Here is a 21255-nt window from a genome sequence, read left to right on the forward strand (position 1 = left end):
TTCATCATTAGGATCATCACTCTGCAGAGCCCCGGTGGTTGCTGCAGATGGGCCAAGCTAAGCAGACTAAGCGTGACCCTCCTCTTCGCCACGGGCAGCGCAGGCAGCCAGGCCGGGCGGCCGCGGGCAGCAGGCGGTGGTGAGGCGGCTCTGGTGCTCTTCAGCAGCGTCAGAGCAGGCGCGTAAGCCTTAGACAAGACAATGAGCTGCCTGACTACAATACAGCACCGGAGAATCACTGATGCAAGATCAAGCGAGCCAGTGCTGTGCCACCTTATCAATCCCTGCTTTAGGACGTGTGACAAGCAGATTCAGGTTATCTCATTAGAAGCCAGACACTGTGTGTATTAAAAAAAATGACATGGAAAAAGAAGACTGGAGTTTGTGAGGACGGCTGTACTGGGAACACATCATGCACTCTAACGCTGCTACTTTCCCCCTTTTTACTTGCTGTAAGCAAAAGAATTGCTTCGAATAATGTCTATGCCTATTATGAGGAAAACCATTTGCAATTAAAACAGGTGAAAAAACCCCTAAGCAGCACTGGAAAAGTAGGGTAACAACCAGGAGGCACGCTAGAACTGCATTAGCTAATTTCACACTTCAATCCTATTTTTGCTTCTGTGCATATTCACCTTTCCTAGCTGCTATTCACAGCCTCAGCCGAGAGAAGCAGCTGCTGGCTAGAGGCACCAACCTTCAGGGCTGTTCTCAGCAGCTCTTCTAACTGCCTAAACCCAGATCCTGCCTTTGAAGCAGGAACAATCAGCAGAAGTGAAAATGAAGCACTTGTTTTTTCAGCCACATCCCAAGTGCTTCCAGAGGTATGCTTTTTGTAGTTCAAAGAGTGGGAAGGCACCTTTATTAGCTTGGATTACATAGCTTCGCTGCTCTTTGTGCTGAATTTCACATTTCCAGTGTTACTGAGTCAGGAAGTTTCAATCACTTGAATTTCAACACAACCAATCTTTGCAATTAAAAAAGAAACATCATGTTTTTAGATACTTTCAGTGCAATCATTAATCATCATAATTTAAAAGATTTTCACCTCCTGAATTTTGCCATTTCCTAATTTGCATAGAAAAAATAGTATACAAAAGTAATTAAGATTAACATAGGCTTAATTATCCTGCACTGCAGGGTCAAAGTGTTGTGATTAATGTTCATCTAAAGGTAATTAATTTCTGGAAGCTTTGAAAACTAGTCTTCCATTTTTTCTCCAGCATGGTGACTCCATTCTCACAGACCAGCTGCTTCTCCTTATAATTTCTGAGAAACTTTCATTTGATTATGACTGACATCAACGCTTGCGGCATCTCTTCCCGATTACACTGTACAGAAAGTTATGCACAACTGAAATACTGCTTTTGTGCTGCCTTGTTTCAGAGGTGAGGTGTGAACACCCCGGGGTGCCCCAGTGTGCGGGTCTGCAGAGCCTCCTGGGGAGACGGGGATGCGAGGGAGCTGCCAGCAGGCTCACAGGCATCCTCACCCTTTGATACCAGGGCCAGACAACAGGGAGCAAACTTCTGACCTGAGTCAGACTGGCCAAAGCCAGCAACAGTTCCACTGGCTGCATGTCACCAGTGCACGGTTAGGAAATGCTCGTCTTTCTGTCCTGCTGAGCACTTGGGTCCCGACTTGGGAGCAGACTGAGAAGGTATGTGAGTACTCTCTGTGTGGATGCAGCTTTCCTGAAAACAGACCTGTGGCTGGCAGGTACGAGAGCAGCGCTGCTCTGTAATTGCCTCTGTGTGCTTCCCAGGGAAGCAGAGATAGCAGCAGTAAACCCAAATCCTCCATCATCAACCCACTAAATTTCCTCAAGAATTTTTACACTATTTCAGTTATATTCTAATAGGAAACCCTGTCTGCATCCTGGTGCCTGCCTCTGGATTCGACAGCCTCACCTTCCCCAGGCACTACTGCACACCGCCAGAACACCACCAGCAGCTTCCAGGAAGACCTGACACACTTACTAAGTAGGTGTGTGTTTTTCTTTATCTGGTAACATGACTCTGAAGCTGGGAAGCAGAAGCTCCACAGAACCTCTCCGCTCTTCCCAGATGAGTCTCGGATGCTTTGGCTGCCCGCAGGGTAACTCACTGCACTGGGATGTGTTCTGGGAGGGAAATGGTGAACAGGACAAACACACAGATGTTACCTGTACTTTCATTTCCCGATCTGTGTCCCAGATCCGGATTATCCTCACATCTCCCGATGTCATCAGGAGCCCAGTTTCTTGTTCCCAGTCGACTACCATTCCTGCTCCTAAGATAAAACACAGGCAGGGCAATGCAAATTACTCTCCACATCAGCACACGTAGAGCTGTGCTAATTAGAACACCGGCTTTCATGACCTCATGCTACAGAAACTATCATTATTAGAGGAAATTTAAAATTACATACACACACATCCATAGGTTCCCCAAATGGGGTCAAATCAGCTGGTCCTGGTTTGAGTCCAAAACATGTCTTTGACCCCTGGTCCAGGTTAAGTGTTTAGAAAAGCTGAGGTGCAGATGGCCCCTACAGGCAGGTGGGTACAGCCCTCCAGGGGCTTTGCGAAGCTACTGGGGACTTCCAAGGGAGTCTTAAACCATCCACCACTTCATGACAACATCAGATTAAATGGTGATTGAAGTAGACTAAACTGGTGACATCTCAGGTTAGGCAGGACAGGGCTCTGAGCAACCTGATCTAGTTGAAGATGTCCCTGCTCACTGCAGGGGGGTTGGACTAGAGACCTCTAAAGGTCCCTTCTGACCCAAACCATCTAATTCTAAGATTCCACAATCTCACGCAGCAAGACCTGAGAGCCTTTGGATTACCATGATGCCTCACTGTAATAGAAATATGTGGCTATAGGAAGATGTTTCTAAACAAGGAATAGCAAAGCCATTGCGGCAAGATGTTGAATTAAACAGCTTGGTAGGAGTAAAAACCAATTTGCTATACAGACAGATAAGGAGGGGAACATTCTGCAATTACACAAGTTCAAATACATTTATGAGGGCTTTTGCTCCTCACTGTTGAGGGCATAAACTGAATGCTAGGTGAAGTTTAGAAAAATGTCCCATCCATGCTGTAAGAGAATTATAAGGGATTTTCTATCCACAAAACACCTCACAAGGGCACCTGCTTACACACAGGCTGGTGAACTGGGTGAACTCATGACCTTTGCCAGCATGGCAATTCCCAGAGAAGAGTAAGTGTATGTTCCTTCCTTTCCTAGCTGGGGGAATAAGATGTCCAAAAGCCATTGGGCAAGCTGGCTCTCCTAAGCACAGAGCACACAAACATCAGAACAAACCAGATACTGGGACTTGGGAAACAGCTGGCAATGAAACCCCTGATCCAGCAGGGGAAATCTCTGAGGAACAATCGTACATTTAATTAATAGGGACTTCTTTGTACCTGTGTGCCACCTCCACAGTACGGAAATGTTCTGCTTAAAGCAGAGCGCCGTACACCAACTATCTTTTGCTTTTTATGCTGCAAAGACTGACCAACCCCAAATCTACAGGTTTTCCAGGGAGACTCTAATTCATACATTGAAAACACAAACAAAAAACCCCAGGAGCGCTACACGAGGAAACCAGGCAAGAACTCCAGTTTTTGTGTTTGTTTTCATCTCCTCGGGCAGGGCTCTCCCTTCGGCAGAGCCAGAAGCAGCATCCTTGCCTTGCAGAAGCAGCAGTTCATCCTCTTGTCCATGCCAAACCGAGACTCTGGTGCTGAGAAGTGTTTTATAACCACATGCAACCTGGAGTCAGAAAGCACTCCGCAATGCATCAGGACTGCAGGCTCCTGCTCCGAGCTGTGCGCAGCCGCCTCCAGCAGGATTCCTGTATTTCCACTCTGCAACTTCCTTGTCCAGAAGGTACAAATGTGAATTTGTCTCAATTTATTGCTAGGAATTAGCCCCAGCAGGAAATTTAAACCTACACCAACATGCTCTTTGTCACCAAAGGGTCATAAGTATTTTTTACCAGACAAAACACCTTTACAGGGCACAAAGGAAACAACAGAGTCGTCCTTTAGACACCGAGTTTTCTTCACAGATGATGAAATGACCTTGTTTTGCACAGATTCAGATAAAACATTTTGCCAATCTCCCCTTCCTAAGCATCGCATGCAAGCCGTTTCCTGATCTTGCTGCATGCTGCTGAGAAGATTACTGACGTTTATTGACAGTCCGTCATCTTACTGCAGGAAATTCAGGACTCTCAGCTAAGCTGAAGGCTTGTATCTTTATCTTGCAAGTCAAATTGATTGTTACTTCAGATTGCCTGGCAGCTCGGAGGGCTGCTAGAAATCCGAGGCAAACAAGCAGGCAGTGATTTAGATGATAAACACCACTGAAGTGTTTTCATTTGTCATCTTGTTTATGGCCCATGTGACAAGATAAACCTGGCAGGCCGAGACGGATATCGCCATTACCATCACTGATGGAGTTAAGTAGGCAATGTGCTCTCAGGCAGTTTTAAAGCTCCCAGTTTTCCAGTTACATTCCCCAGTTTGAAGACAATGTTTTTATTCAATCTGATCAGTAGCGAGTCCCCAGCCTGCTGCGGTCCCAGGTGTCTCTTCTGTGGAGACGGTGAATTCAGAGTGATGACTGGTGTTTTTGGTGCTTGTCTTGGTGTATCTGTCAGGAGTTTAAGCACTGAGGACATTCAGCAATGCCATCTAGGCAGCTAGGGGAAGCTTCACTGAGGGAAGAAGCTCCAGAGGGGTTTCACTTTATGTAAAACGGTACAGAGATCTCCCATGAGAGATGACCAGGGAGAAACGACAAGTGTTCAGCCCGAACCAGGAGCTGACAGAGCCCACAGGTGGAAAGAAAGGAGGGAGTTGATATCGGCGTATGGTGCTGCTCGCGCTCTTCCAAGCAGCCAGTGCAGCTCCTGCCTTTCTTAGAAAAATTAAATAGTCCATATAAGTGATAACCTCTGCTCTCTGGAAGAGGGAAGCGCAGCATTTTGATCATCCCATAACAAGGAATCTTCCCTTTCTTTCGTCACCCTTCTTATTCTCTCAAGAAAATATGAAATAGCATTTTTGCTGCTTCTGATGCACAGCGCCTGCGGGTGGGCCAGGCAGCCTCAGAGTACAGGATGCTCATCTTGCACCACACAATGCAGGCATCAGAAACAACAGAGTATTTGCAGAAAAGCCACAGCCGAGGAGAACTCCTGGCACCTTCCCACTGGGAGACGGGGCCAGCTCCATCTGCAGCCCGGAGCGGTGGCAGGTCCTGGCTGCAGAGGTCGCACCTGTGCCTGCCCCTGGGCTCGGGGGTCCGCTCCCGCTGCAGCCCGGGCGATGCCCTGACACAGAAGCAGGCGAAGGAAAGGGGGAAAGAGGACCCCTGGTTGCGACTGGGAATGCTAAACCAGAATTCAAATGTGTCTGAAAGGAAGAAAGGTACATAAATTTACGTCGTTCACAAGCGTGTAACAGGGAAGCCTTCCTCTGGCTGAAATGTTAAATTCGAAGATGACCCTCACAGTATGAAATGAGACATAAATAGCCAAACTATTTCTATGCAAGTACAAATGTTTTCAAGAACAAATGAGACATAAATAGCTGAACTATTTCTATGTAAGAGCAAATGTTTTCATGGTGGAAATGATACAGTATTGGCTCATGTTTATATGTTAAATTCCTAGTATTTTCGGATGAGGAGCAAACGCGAGAATACTAATTATCATTTCCTTTTTAATTAACACAGGTCCTTCTCCAGGATGTTACAACTGAGACTGCAGTTCACCTGCTGCGTTTTGGCTTGCACGTTTGGCACCTAAGATGCTTCTTGGCCTCATTCTGGCAAAAAGGTAATGTACTCTGCAAACCCATGCCATCTCCACTCCTTGCCTGAGCCACGTAGCCAGGTTTTGCATCACCTGCCACCCTATTTCCAAGCTCCCACCTACTTACAGAAACGGAGTAAACAAGGGCAATGCTGTGACACCCATGGAACCATCTGACAAAGGCCAGCAGTGAAACCGTGGTATTCTCAGAAGCCAATGAAGTGCCAAAACAGGCATCCTAGCAATACGCTTCTTTTAATGCACCATTAGTTAAGATTATAATTTTCCCATAAGGAATGCTATTTTCTCAGATAATGAGCAACAAATCTTCCACAGCTCAGGAGAAGAAATTTTTAAAGGTTTGTGATTTTTTTTTTTGCTTTTGGCTTTTTTGTTTGTTTGTTTGGAGGGGTTGGTTTGTTTGTTTTTGAGTCTTCTAACACGAGTACTTGCGATTCTGTATCATGCAAGTTTATATGCGGGGTGACACATAGCAGCAGCCCTTCTTGAAGCTGTAACTTTCTATGGCTGTTCCCTCAGGACTCCCCCCGAGCAACAGATATTTCTCTGGATGGGATAGTCCCTCGTATAAATTTCAATAAATAACACTGGTGTTGAAAGCAGCTGCATTTCAAGTGTCTGCACTTACTTTTAATGTCACTGGAACGTGGCCAACCTGCACTTGGCATTTCAATGAAATCAGGAATACCTACACAGAACACAATATAAAAGCATCTTGGATTCTGACTGATGATTTTTTAATCATGGGCCCTCCTGGTTGAACGATGAGATGCATCACTGTTTTAATTTCCAGGAAGCAGTGGGAGGGTTGTATGACCTCACTCATCATTAATTTCTACAACATCCTTTCAAAAAGTGTCACTCTTCTTATGCCAAGGACTATGCGCAGCAAGGGAGAAGAATAGCTATGATGCTGGGAATCCAATTAAAAGAACGCAAACCCCTGGAGCTGCAATTTCTCCAATTATTTTATTGCTATAAAAAAATCTGACCAGAAATAAGACGCCTCTCCCAAACTTCTTATTCCTAAAGGACAAGATACCAACCCCCAGGGAGATGTAGGAAGACTCACTCTGCTTTTCTCTCTCCCTCTTGTTCTCCAGTATAAGAGGTGTTTGAGACTGATCATTTGATCAGCTCCTTTTGCAGGCTAGAGCTTTCCCTCTGCCAAGGCTCCTCTCTGTCGCAGGCTGCCCCGCGCAGCTCGAGAGCCCTGCAGCTCCCCATGAAACTTCCTTCCCAGCAAGCTGCTAACTTTTATTTCTAAGAACGCTCTGAGGCTGCCTCTCCTCCCTCTCCCATCTGGATTGTTGACTGACTGCCAGAAGAGTCAGCACTATTCAAAGCAGAGCAGAGGCTCCAGAGGGCAAGGTCCTATTTTTCTGCAGAGCAGGTATTTGACATCTTTTACTTTGTTTTGGAAGCCCCAGGAGAGCAGGAAGGAAGGAGGGAACTGGCAAGTATGTGCTTATTTTTTCTTGTTTGGCATCAGTGTAAATTTTCTTGAGTTAAGACAGATTATGGCTGTTTACACATCACCACCACCAACCCCCACGAGGCAGCGATGGATAGAGGTGGGCACAGGTCAGATGTATAGTCTCTTGTTAACAGTGTCTCCTTCTTCTTACCGCACATTCAGTTATGCCGACGGGAGGTAATGCAGCGGCGTACTGAGACGCCCCAAGAGAGCTCTGACGGAGCAGGAGGCGAAGCAGCCTGGGCACAGGGTCACACCACTGCATCTCCAGACTCCTGCCGGCTCAGCTGCCTTCACGATGCCGAATGCGCCGGCTGCAGACTTTGCTCTGTGCTCACACGAACTTTAGGGATTCCCGGGCTGACTTTCACAGTGACCTGATACGACCTGGACCATTAAGCCATTGGTCTTTCTCTAATTTACTGCTGATCTGCAATAAAGCAGTGCCCGGTGATTCCTGCCTAAAACCAGTGCCCAGTGATGAGAGAATGAAGAAACAGTCCCCTATCTACGTTTCGGTAAAAATTCCTCACAGAAGCCTAGGCAATGAGAACAGATTTTCTGTGCTTTAGTGACAAAACTAGGATATTTTATCTAAATATTGGTGATGTATTTTTCTGTCAAGCAAACAGCTAATCTCACACATTTTTAAAACTTCTTCAGTGGCAGAGAAGGAATCCTTTTGCTGCATTTTTTCACTAGGAGAACACCTGGCCAGAAAATACTGGTGAATGCTTTTTATTGATTCACGGTTATTTGTGCGGTTGGGACAGAGTGTGATTGCTTGGCATCAGCAGTATTGATCTAGCAAGGGAGTGGCTGGTAATTCCTTAAACTGTTCAGATGCCCGGTTTACTGAGCAGGGAACTCCCTGCAGCCAAGTCTTGCTAATTTTAGACTTTCCGTTTGCCAGTGGATTTCTGAGTTTTTATCACTCAGCAAATATTAATAATTGATGAATAGTCCAAGATGACTACGTCAATGTTAACATCCATGGACGTGCCTACATACAAAGATGCCCTGACACATGAGCCATCTGTTTCCCCTGAAGACCTCGGCAGCAGAGGAGGGGGGCAGGCTCCAGAGCGATGCAGACACTGCACAGTCCTGCCTTCTACAGATGAAGTCCAGGGAGTTCATTTACCTTCCTTCCACATGAAAGAACAGAATTTGTAAAATTTATTAGGCATATCTTTGCGAAAAGTCCACTATTCTAAGCCTCCTGGGAAAGATTCATCAGCTTCTCCTTTTCACATGATCTTTATATAGCAAAAGTGTATTACAGATAAATCCCAGTAAAATCCATGTTAGCTTAATGGCTGTTCACGTTTGGAACCTGTCATTCAAACCCTTTTGTCCAGGGATGCTTTGAAATCTTCCTGGAAAAGAAAGACTTGTACATCCCACCCGTACCTCCTCTCACTGCAGAAAGCCCAGAGAGTATGACATGAAGATGCCCTTTTCCTAGCGGTTGGCTATGCTTACCAGAGAGCACAGACACCCTTCCTGCACTTCTCATGGCTGTTACGGACACAGACACAAGGCAAAGAATGGGAGAGGTACAAGCAGCAAAGCTTTCCAGGAACCACAAGGACCCAGCAGTCATCCAAACAATGCCAAAAAAACCAACCAACCAACCAGTCAACCAACCCGAAGCCAGACGAGGAGGTCCTTCCCACCCCAGCTGATCATAGGTAACAGGAAAGAAAGCACTCACCTCCCTGTTTACTTCTGTCAAGATAGATTGAAACCCTTCGGGCCAGACCTGTGAGAAGACAGGGATTAAGGGGTTGATGCTAAGGGTAAGTTGGTCAGCCAGAGCAAAAATAAATCTTAAAAAAAGGATTAGAAAAAGCAACTCAAATTAAAGGAAAGAACATAAAAGAGAAGCAGAAGCACCAAGAGCAGCACATGCTTCCATCCAGACAGCAGGCACTAGTTCAATCACAGCATTCCCTGAGAAGCCATCAATGGTGGCGCTTGTCATGTGTGAAGTGAGTATTCTGGCTGGCTGACAACAGCACAGATTTGACATTTCTTCTTGAACAAGGAGACCATCTTTTGCATGATCTGGTCCCTGTTCTGAAGTAAAATGCATCAGGAAGTGACAGACGAAAATCCAAATAACTCAAGCACAGAACACAAGGCTTCTGTCATGGAAGGAGTGGGCTCCCTGCAGCAAGTGCCACTCTACCAGGGATGGGTGCCTCGTACTTCAGGGCATAGCTAACCAGCACACAGAGAATGCAAACAATTTATGGGTGCTCCATTTAAACAACCCTTTAGTTAGCCACAGCCACAGACTAGCTTCTAGCCATTAGGCAATAAGGGAGCACTGCAGCACGGCAGGGAACGGGGAAATGAGAGGCACCTTGGGGCAACCCTGGAAAATCTTGCACAGAGAGCTCCAGGTATTCAGGAAAAGACCAGGCTGAGCCCTTCGGTCCTCCCCTGGCACCCCTTTAGAAGTGATATACTGGTTCTCTGCTGAACTGGAGAAGGGAAAACAATGCAGGCATCTGCGACAACACACAAGGAGCTGGGGAGGGAAGAGCTGAGCAGACGGTGTCTGGTAATTGTGAAGCAGCTGGTTACACTTCTGTATTTTTCCAAATTCCAGAACTGTACTGCTTTAAAGAGCAACGCCATTCCGACCCCGGGATCATGGCTTGTTTCCCTTTGTCACAAAGAAACAATACAAAACACTGCAGTTCCGTCCAGAAGCGCGAGAGTGGCCACTTGTCGTAGGAGGCAGCCCCAGAGCTGCGCGACCCAGCCTGCCCGGCAGTGCAAATTCAGAGCGGCTCCAAGCCGAGCTCTCGTGCAGACACTGGGCGATGGGTCTCTGTGCTGCTCTGCAGGCTCACACTGCTGACGCAACCCACAGCCTTCAAACACCCTTTTCTATAGAAATTGCCAGAATTCCTGAAGTCTCCTGCTGTGAAATCACAGTTTCAGAGCACGTCAGGTTTATGTTCTTCCTACGCTGCTCACTAGAAAACGCTTAGTTTTTCCTACCTCTTTTCAAACACTAGGTTGTTAACAACAGGCGCTTTGCCTTTTTCTCAGCCACCTCCATCTCTCATGCTGGAGATTCCCAGTCACTGCCTGACACTAAAGCACCTGGTACCAATGCTGCTTTAAACACCCTGATTGTGACTGAAAGATTTTCTTAGTGCATCGTGAGTGCAGATCTAAACAAGATCAAAATAAAAAAATCTTACACAGAAAAAAGAGGGTTCCCACACGGTAGTTTGCCATTGTTTAAATTAAGACTCACCTGCCCTGAGTCTCAAGTCACCTACTAAGTGCACTGAACCGGGGCCATACCACAAACAAGTCCTTTTCAGAGTGTAAAAGTTTAAGTTCTGCGCCTCACTCTGGTGTGCTCCCCTCTCTCAGGCAGCCCCTGAGCATGTTATTGTTGACCTCCCATTACTTGGACAACCCAGGGATGCTTTTCAAGCTTCCAAAGGATGTATTTAGGTATTATATTTTCCTCTCTCCTTTTGTAAGCGGAAAAACTGCCTAGGAAAGTCAGTATTCTGGTTGCCGTCAAGAAAAGTCTTAAATTCAGAGATGAGTATGACACAGGGGAAAAGGGTGGGAGAGGAGAGAATGAAATCAATAGCAGGAGCAAACAAACTCCAGTAAAACTCCTGAGCTCTGCAGCTTCCAAGATGCATCTTCAGTTTTATGAGCCAGTGCTGGACCACAACTACGGTCTTGGCAGCAAAAGATTTCTTCAAGAGAGTCTCATTTTTCCAAGGGGACTTGATCCACCTAGCTCTTCTGAAGTTACTACATTTATTTCTCTCTCCACAAAGAAATCTGTCCTTCTTTTCTTCCAAACATAATTCTATTGCTCCAAAGGTGAGAGGCAGAGACAAGATCCAGACCTTCTTAGAACTATGCAGGAAAGAAAAGGGAAAAAAAGTCCTAAAGAGAACAGGCTTAAAAGTTTCAACACTCCTGTTTTGGCATGCGTAACCATTCAGCTCAGCTAAATCACCTCTTGCCTCAGCTGTTGGCCTATTTTGCAACATCAAACACTGATGCTACCAATCCTTTCTGCTGTATTAAAGGCCTGTAGAGAGTAAGGTACAATCACCAAATGCTATGCCTTGGCAAGGTGCACGTAGAAAGTAAGGCAGGAAAATGGAATTAGCCTGAATGAGTGCAGTGAACAGCTGCCAGCGTCCTGCCTGAGCATGATGATGCAGCAAGAAGCCGATGATCAGAGCAGCCTGGGGGAATTCCTAGTTGTTTGGGCGAGTCCGTTACCAGCATCAAGGAAGCAAGATCCTGAATCCAGGGATGGTAAACATTAAACAACTTCAGGAAACCTGGTGTTCACAAGACAGAAATAGAGACTGACCAAATGGCACTACAAAGGGCAACTTGAGATGACTACTGGACACATTCCTCTCCGCCTAAGGAGATCCAGGCCTTCCACCACTTGGTGCATTACCACTGCTTTCCTCCTGCTTTTACTGACATCTCTGCAAAGAGCAGGTTTTGACCACGGCAATTTTCACAGTATGCTGCAAACTTCCAGCAGCTTATAATCAATTTTGTGCACATACCGCAGCAAGGCAGAAAGCCTCAAGTTACCTCAAATACAGTTCCTCTTTCCTAAAACACCAGAGACAAACCATGAGGTGTTAAGGAAAACATAACAGATATGAGCTCAACAAGGCAGCACTAGTAAAATCCAATGAATAGCTAAAAGAGCTGTGCCAGGCTCCTGTGATGAACCACATAAGCTCAGAAATGAGAACTGTCAGATTTTAAGGTCAGGATGAATTACGATGGTCATCTCATCTGACCTCCTGCACAGCGCAAGCCAGTGAGCCTCACACAGCAATTCCTGCATCAATCCCACAAGTGCTGATTGAACCAGCACACATTTAGAAAAACTTGTAGCCTTGATTAAAAATATTTACGTGACAGAGAATCACCATTTGAGCGTTAGTACATTACCGGCTCTCAGAAGGACAAAACGTCCACCTCCTTTAATGTCCTAAAACAGACTTCAGGGTTACTCAAACTGGTCTTTTGGCTTCAGCCTGTGTCTGGCTGGATGCCAGCGCTCCTTTTTACATCTTTTTCTAGCCAACTTTTCTAACATGCAAAGCAGGTCAATGTCTAACTGTGCTGTCCTTCTGCATGTGTCAGATATAGATTGCATATTGTCTTGCTACCACCTGACCCACAATAAACAGTGAACAATAATTGCAAAAATTTGAGCTCAGGGTAAAGGAGGTCACAGGTGCAACATGCAAAGCTATGCAAAGGCTGAGCAGGCCATCAGAAGGAAAGAGGCAATATGTGAACTACTATCCCACCCAAAGGGGGATAATAACCTCCTGCCACACCGAGCACAGAGCAGGGCAGCGCCCAGTTCCACCGTTGTTCTACAGTTCTCTCCTTAGGAACGGTTAAGAGGAACGCTTGGGCAAGACAGCTGCTGTGAAGCTTGCAAAGGACAAGGATTTTGTACCCTTCTGCTCCCCAGCAAGAGGCTGCTCTGGTTGCTCTTCAGTGTGCGTGTGAGGTTGCTGTGTTGGGCTTTTAGTTTTGTTGGTTTGTTTTGTGAGAACTGGAAAAGTAATTCCTCACCAAGGCCTGGCAAAAGGCCATTCCAGAAGGCAGAGACTGTCGAACAAGGATGTTACCGATGACTGAAGTTGAGAAACCCATTTTATTCTCCCCATCCCTATTAAAAACTCTACCATCAAAAATTATTTTTACCCCCCTACCCTCAACAAAACTCAGTGGGAACCCACCTCGTGTCGTTGGCAGCATGTCTGACAGCCCCTGCCAGGCAGTTACCATCTCTGGGTTCTTTTCCAGGTCTGCGAAGTTCTTCCACACTCTGATGGCACCATCATCTTGGGGAGCACAGAAAAAGAGAACATGATGCAACATCACTGCTGATGCAACTCTAATAATTACTTGTGTACAACAAAGTAAGAAAAGAAGCGAACTATAGTCATACAAACTCCAAAACTGAGAGTGTCACTTGAACCTAATCCTTTTATTAGAGTTGTTTTTCCTCTCTAATCTTACATCCATGAAACGTAAAGCATTGTTCTACTGGGAACTGCTCTGGAAAAGCTTTTCTCCTTCCCTTGAATAACACCTGACATTAGATGTCACTCCATTTCTTTGACCCATTCATTTTCTGTAGGATTCGTCTCTGTCCTCCTTGCTATTGGTGCCAAGAGCCACAAAAGTACCCTACTAAATATAAAATACAACCCCACAGAAGAAGCTGAATCAAAGCCCAGCCCATCAGCAGCAAATCTTTCAAGAACATCATGTATTTTTTCAATTTGTTCCCCATCTGTGAAACTTTTGTGCTAAGAATCAATAAATTGGAAGGAGAACATCCTAAAGGCCCTCTCAGCTCCTCTTCCACCTCTCTTAATTATACCCAACCTGTACATTTCAGCATGAAGTTTGAAAAGCTTTTGAAAACACTTAGACTGACAGGTTTAGAATGGTTCCTTGGGAGAGAAGCAGATCTTACTCACAGCTTTACAGACCAATGAATGGGAAAGAGCTCTTCATGCTACCGTACGTGATGCAACAGGGCATTCCAGAGAACTGTTTCCCCTGGGTGCGATATACGGACTACAGAGAAACTCAGAACTGTTCGAGAACTTTAGTGCTTAAAGTAAGTCCTACCTGCTCTAGACTTAAAACAGCACAAGTGAGAGTTTGATTTCTTACACTTTGGTTGCAGAACAATTTCCTTTTCAGCTCTGGACAGAAGCTTTTAACCAACTAAAACCATGTTGCCCGAGGTATTATATGGGAGGAGGTTACCATGAACTTGCAATGATAGGAAAAGACTCAGAATGATGTAATAAATAAAGCTGTGATTATAAATGGTTTCAGCAAGCGTTTGATTTGTTAATCGTGCAAAAACCTTTGCAGCGCCTACTTAAGCAGTTAAGAGATTTCAGTACTGCCAGGAACAACTTTCAGGTTTGATCCTGGAAATGCCTCCTCAGCTGAGACCAGGCAAGCAAGCCACAGTGGAGCGGAAGGGTCAGCTTGGGCCAAATTCATAGAGGGGAGAGCAAGAGGTCCACAACAGCTCACACAGACTTGAATTCTGTGAAGGCCCCCCAGTCCTGCCCTCATATGTGGGAAAATACATTATTTACCTGTGGCAGTCAGCAGCAAGGAGCAGTCCTGTCCATTCAGGTACTCCATTGCTGTGATCCTGGTGTATCGAGGGTTCCCATTGTGGAAATAGTCCAGCTTTTCCCCTTTCTCCCAGTCCCAAAAACTGGGGTAGATAAAAATATCAAGTCAGTTCTTGGTTCTCTGTGCAAGCCATAAAGAGATCTACTCATTACAGCGAAACTCAGAATTATATATATTGGATACCAATTTGTTTTTCTCCTTTGATATTCAGCATAATTTTATTAATAATGTATGTCAACCTTCCATGAAAGAAATAGGATAAAAGCTCAATTCTAAGTAACTATTATAAATCTGTCAGGATTCACTCACAGCCCCCTAACCCAGCACCTCCTGTGGAAAAGGACTCGGTGCAATGCTTACACCTATGGCACTGAACTCCAGGAGGACTCTGCCCCATCTCCCTGCCCTGAAAGAGGGAAGGATGGCCATGGAGGGGAGCAGGGGAAGAGAAAAGGAACAACATATGGCAGCGCTACCCCGCAGTAAACCATATGCACTCTGTGATGTGCGGCTCTGACCCTGTCTGCTCGTGCTGCGCGGCGGCAGGGCAGCGAGCGCTTTAGAGACCCGGGGAAACTCTTACCAGATGCTGTCTTTGTCGGCTACGGCGATGCAGGGCGTGAATGGGTGGAACTTCACCACGGAGGGGACACCCGGGTTCCTGTTGAGGAAGATCTGATCATCCAGCCGGGAAATACCTGTGGGGGGACAGGAGGCAGCCACAGCTCAGTGCCTGGGAACGTCCCGCCTGAGGGACAGGGCTCAGACAGCCCCCAGCTTCCAGTGCCACGTGTCACCACTCTCCTCCTCCTCTGCTCCCCAGTTCTCACCAACAGACCCACCAACACTTTCCTCCTTCAACAGCCTTCTCAGATCCCTGTTGTTTCGCAGTCCTGACTCCTCCATGCTGATGGTCTCACATTTTAAGGTACAAACTAAGCACTGTGGTGACAAATCAGGGGGTCTTTTACTTTGGGAACTGAAGACAATACAGCAAAGCAAGCACAACCGAGCCCAGAAATACCATTTCAAAACAAACAAACAAAAAAAGAAGATGCTTTTTTTCGACATAAAATACAGTAATTCATTTTAGCTTGTGGATTATTTATTTAACCTTCCATTTCAGTTCTTTTAAGTTTTAGGTTAATTTGCAAATGAAAAATATATTTTCCATGGAGACATTAAAATGATGGTTAAAGACCTTTCCCATCTTTTCTTTGGAACAGTTTGCTATTCACAAACAGTTCTGATACCCCAGCACTGCAATTTTTTGGCACAGTAGGAATTCATCACACAAAACCATAAGCCCAGGAGACATTTATTCAGTTCTAGTTTGTTTTAGAATGCATCCATTTAATCTAATTTTCATTAAAAGACTGTAAGTCTATTTTAGTTCTTTTTAATGTTTCACATGTTCATTTTTTTTTAATGAATACTGGCATTTTACTCGCTCAGGTCAAGCAACCAAACACGAACGCTGTTTAGAAAAAGATGTAACTTCTTCATGCAAGCATGAAAAATCCCCTTCTTTGTATTCAAAAAGATCCCCAAAGCCATCTCCTGGGCTCCAGTTTCATTTCTATATTACTCTGGTTTATGATGTTCTGCAGTTTCATGACATTAAGCTACCCATTGTACTGACTCAAGCCCAACAAACCTCCAGACAACAAGGTACACGCAAGAGGCTGAGCCTTGCGCAGTTCTTCATTCAGCAAATCATTATTTCCAACTCCGTGTGCCTCAGTGAGCATCCCAGGAGAGGAAGAGCCCCCAACCCGCACTGCTCTGCTCCCTAGGAATGCTGCTGGGAGGACACCATGAGAAGAGCTCCCATAAATGCCACTCCCCAGCCTCTGCTGTTCAAGGCGCACAGGCAGGAATAATTTAAGTATGCAAATTCCTGACGGCATGTCATTGAGTTCCACTGTATTTGAACAAATTCCTGCACTATAAGAATGCTAGCCCAGACACTGCCTCGCAGAGGCATGTAGAGTCATAAATAAAAGCAATATCAGCTTTCGGGAGAGTACACAATAATGAAACATGAACCTGAGGCACGTTAGAGGGAAATGTGTAAGCATGCATAAAGCCATACACACAAATATTACAAATATAATGGGATATAAGGAGTAAGCAATCATTTGCAGAGCTCAGCAGAGCGGGGGATGTGAGAGACATGGCTGAGATGTCTTCTGAGCATGTGGAGGACACGTCCAGCAGCTCGGCAGGACTGGTTTGCCACGACCGGCCGTCCAAATGGTGTTTGACACACATCAAACACTGCCTGAGCCTTCTTGGCCAGACCGCAGCTCTGAAGTTTATCCTAAAATATTCTGCCTTCTATCCCTTTAAAAACATAACCTACAGTATCCCTCTGAACTTTATAGGACAGAGAGGAAAAGCCCAAATGGTAAATCAATACCATCTGTTAAGGGCCTCTGAATTATCGATTTCACGCCGGCTGCTCTGGCTCTTGCGGAGGAGCCAGCTGCGGTCGGGTACACGGCTGAAGAGCTCAGCTGCTGCCCGTCAGCCGAGGGCTTGGGAGCCAACGCTTGCATTGAAAATGGAATGCCCTGTCAATTCTTAAAAGTAGGGAAGCCTGCTTTCAGGGCAAGCTCTCTCCTCCTTCAAAGAAGTCATTACTCCTAGGCTCCTCCACTCCTGCGCTGGGCTCGACAGGTTAGCCAGCCTGGTGCTACGCTCCAGCTGAGCACTCCGCTTGTGACTGGCTGCGTCATTTTCTAACACAGCGCTGTAGTTAAGTTTTCATAGGGGAAGACAGACTTTTGATATCTCAAGTGGTCACCCCCCTGATCTGGACAAAACCAGCAGCTGAGAATGGAAAGGTGAGCGACTATTAGCGAAACACCCTACACAGCATCGCCTTGCCTGCACACGGGAGAGAGCCCAGGCACATTTCCAATTTGAGGGTCAGCATGGGGTCATTATTAACTGGGATTTTACAGTTCAGTGTCCTGACTAAGCACAGCGCTTGGAGCTTGAGGAAGCTGCCTGCAGGATGGGCAAGAGAGAAATCACTCACCCTTCTGGATGATCTTCTGGGCTTGCTTCCTGACACGAGCATTGCGCAGAAACCGCCACTCTCTCTCCTTGCGAATCTGGCTCTCCAAGTCGTGTTCTTCTGGGATCTTTCAGTATATCAACATATTCAGAACACAAAACAACAGTAACCATCAAAACTCCATGAATTACCTTTGTAACACTCACTCATACACATACACTAATACACATGCATGTCAGGCTAAGCCATAAACTCTTTAGGGTATCCAGCTTCAGGCAGTAAACAGAGGAGCTCATGGGACCTTATGTTATTAAATACTCGTGCATCTTTCTGATCTACATCTTCCCCACCATCTGTAATCTCTTCCCCCTTCCTTTTGCTGTCCTATATTTTGTTTTGTCTTTAAGCCGTAGGCATTCCTCCAAAGCGAATGACATGGGGTTTCTGAAGCGCCACGCACGTTCACATCACCCATCACTGTACCACGTGCGAGGGGTTGGTACGGAACTTCTTTCTAAGGCACACCCAGTTAGCATAATTCTTTTCCTCCCTAAACAAGATGAACTCAATTTCAGTGTGATACAGATCACTCCGCTTAACACCTTTCAGCTGAAAAGCATCACACAGCAATCCTGAGATTAAAGAGAGAACACAGCTTTGATACAGACAGAAAGCTCAAACACATTAAAATCTTTCTTCCGTTGCTAATAGATGACTGCAGGCCAAAAAGGGCATTACTTTATTTTCAAATCCCTGAGATGCTCAAGTTACCAACATCACATTTACTAGTAACAGCAACTGTTCTGCTTTCCAATACCAGAACTGGTTGCAAGAAAATGATGCCCCCATGTCATCTTGGTTTGATTACACACAAAGTTCCACCTGAAATAGGAGAGACACCCTGGAGCAGTACACAGCCACTCTGATCTATTTTATTATACTTATTCACACCCCATAGCTCCAAGCTTCAGCGTACTACCATGGTTCTCCTGCAAAATCTGTCCTCTAGCCAGAAGTCCAGCTGGGGATTCTGCACCAGCACTACCAGCGATTTGGTAAGTCAAGGTGCTGCTCCTGACTGGCAGAGATCGCAGGTATTCGTACCCTTAGCCAAAGTGCAGGATCAAAAGGAATAAACTCATATGACTTCATCCCCCAAACCACTGCAGGAGTTACATATGATGTGTCTTTTATTTAATGCTTAAATTATCCAAGACTAGTAACGCCACTGTCCTAGAAACAACCTTGGATCAATTAAGGAGCTGAGCTAGAGGACTCTAATCCACCTTCTTTTGATGATGGCTGTTCCAAAAGAAGTAACTCTTGGAGAAGGGAGACAAAAAAGACGAAGTCCATTCACTCCTTCCCCATTCCCCACAAACACACACCTTTTTCCCTGAATAAGAATGTATCATCTGTCGCTATTATACATACTGTCTTCAAAATGCACTATACTTTGGAAAGCAACTATTACTGAGTTGAATTTCTGCTTCTTCAAAACAAACAAAAAATAAGAAACCCACCCTCTATCTTTCTTCCTGGAAAAAAAAAAGCACTACTATTTCAATTTTTCAAGAATATACCATCTATTATAAAGGCAATGACAAATGACCAATAATGTAAAGCAATAAACAAACCTAAAATAAAATAAATCAAAGGAGATTTGAGAATGGAGAGATTACATCTACACCTTAATGAAAATCCAGCTTCTCTGGGAATAAATTAAAGAAAGGGCTAAAAGGCCAGGGGAAGAGAAAGGTACAAGCAGAATGGTAAATTCTCCTACAGGCACCCAGCAGCTTTTACAGTTTAAGACTAAGAAATACGGCCTTACACAGTTCAGCAAAGCACTCTTCATTCCAGCAGATAAAGAATATCAGATTAAAGGAGTTGCAGGGCTTTTCAGGTCTGAAGAAAAATAACTTAACTCTTCCAAGGAGACTGAGCAGGCCGTTGTTTTTATCATCTGATATCAGTAATAAAGATTCCTCCTATAACGAGATCTCTCAGGGTATGGTCCCTTGACACTATAGCATCAGAAGACCGCATACGGCAAGACGAGCCTCAGACATGGCTGGAAGTACGCTTAGTGCAAGTCACTGTAGGATGAAATACTCTGATGAGAGGGGGACAGCGTGCAGCTCCCAGGTGAGAGGAATAGCAATGAAAAAGGCACATATGCAAGCCAGGATAGTCACACCAAGCTCATCAAGACCAGCAAACACCCCTCCATCCATGCTATTTGGTGACTGCTTGTCCTTCCAAGCCTGCTAGAACAGCTTCTGCCTTGGCTGCTGCTGAACAGAGGTGAATGGGTTTTAGTGGCAGAAGTGGTCTATCCGTTCAAAAACCCACTTGCCTGGCATGCCCTGCCTACCACCCGCAAGCGGAGGAACAGATGGCAAAAGGGGCTGAGCAAGAGACCAAGACAGAAGTATGGCCAGCACCACCTATAGCTTGTCACTGACGGGATGACAAATCTCTGGGGAAGCTGTGGCCGGCTGGCTTGTGAGAAATCTTCAATATTGCTTGTTATGTTGAAACTGTGTATACTGATTGCTTTGGAGAAAATAAACTGCCAAATGTCCATCAAAGGTCCAACCACTAACCACCCAAAGCCCACACACACTTGAACTCCTTTCAGAAATGCAAGTGAAGACCTGCACAACGAACACGGCATGAGCGCAAGAGTTTATTGTAAAAAGAATACACCACCTCCTTCCCAACAACACCAAAGCATTTATTTTTGAAAACGGACATACAGATCCTTTTAAACCTGTGTGTAACTATGCGCTTCTTGTGTGGTGCCACTGACCCATCACTGGACAGCCCGAGAGGCTGCAGCATGCAGGCCAAGCTCTCTGATAGGAACGTGTGTTCACGGACAGCGAGCTGCTGCAGTGCGCTTTCCCGATGCAAAAGGGTGCAGGTGCTTGTCTCTATCCACCTATGCTAGTTCCTGCACCTCCTCCTTTCTAGGCTGCCGGCAGGCAGGGCCCAGCTCCATCCCGTGAGCATTCACACAGGTTGCACATCCTTTCTCCTCAGTGAAACCTCATCTTCTTTATGCAGAGTCTCTGGAGCACATTTACTGTCCTTTCAGCAGTAGCATTCTGCTGCATCCTTGAGTCCTGCATTCATCCGCAGGTCCTTAAAAAAGGCATTGAAGAAGTTATTATCATTTCCTTAGGTAGAGAGTAAAGGCATCTTTACTGTCTGCTACTTAAGGCTTTCCTCTCTGCTGTCTGGATAGAACTGGCAATGACAAAATCCTTCTATATCTTGTTTCATGTGATCTCTGATTGCATTGACCATTCTGGAGACAACACTTGTGCTGGGTGATGTAACAGTGATCTCTGCTATGCCAGGTCAGCACAGGTGTTTCTTCAGAGAAACCAAACATACCCTGTCTCTGCTACTGCACACAGCTCCCTCCTGCAGATACCCTGAACTCTGGGGCAGGGCAGTAATTGAAGCTGACTCTGTAGATATATCAGGAAAACATGAGGGAGAGACGATTTATCTACCTCAGATCCCCAGCACATTACTGAGATCCCATGCACAAATAAGGCATCAACTGATGAGGTGAGAGAAGGGCTCTGCCTAGATTTTCCTGCATGGAATCCTGTCTAATCAGTCGCTTCTTGTTACAGTTCCCATTTGCATCTGCACTGCTGGTGTGCTGCTTGAATATG

General features: G+C 45.6%; 1 protein-coding gene across 2 annotated transcripts in view; it reads right to left on the reverse strand.

The window, feature by feature from the left end:
• RPTOR (regulatory associated protein of MTOR complex 1) overlaps positions 1 to 21255 on the reverse strand; it is a 166609-nt gene that overhangs the window by 8864 nt on the left and 136490 nt on the right. The window contains exons 25-30 of one of the 2 annotated variants that reach the window (XM_064467457.1): positions 17582 to 17687; positions 15119 to 15233; positions 14493 to 14617; positions 13104 to 13208; positions 9032 to 9079; positions 2165 to 2271 (exon numbers count right to left, since the gene is read on the reverse strand). In XM_064467457.1, coding sequence (XP_064323527.1) covers positions 2165 to 2271; positions 9032 to 9079; positions 13104 to 13208; positions 14493 to 14617; positions 15119 to 15233; positions 17582 to 17687 — 606 coding nt within the window. The remainder of the gene's footprint in view (positions 1 to 2164; positions 2272 to 9031; positions 9080 to 13103; positions 13209 to 14492; positions 14618 to 15118; positions 15234 to 17581; positions 17688 to 21255) is intronic. The other variant, XM_064467458.1, reaches the window with a different exon arrangement.

Source organism: Phalacrocorax carbo, chromosome 16 (genome assembly GCF_963921805.1).
Source record: "Phalacrocorax carbo chromosome 16, bPhaCar2.1, whole genome shotgun sequence".
Taxonomy (NCBI): Eukaryota; Metazoa; Chordata; class Aves; order Suliformes; family Phalacrocoracidae; genus Phalacrocorax; species Phalacrocorax carbo.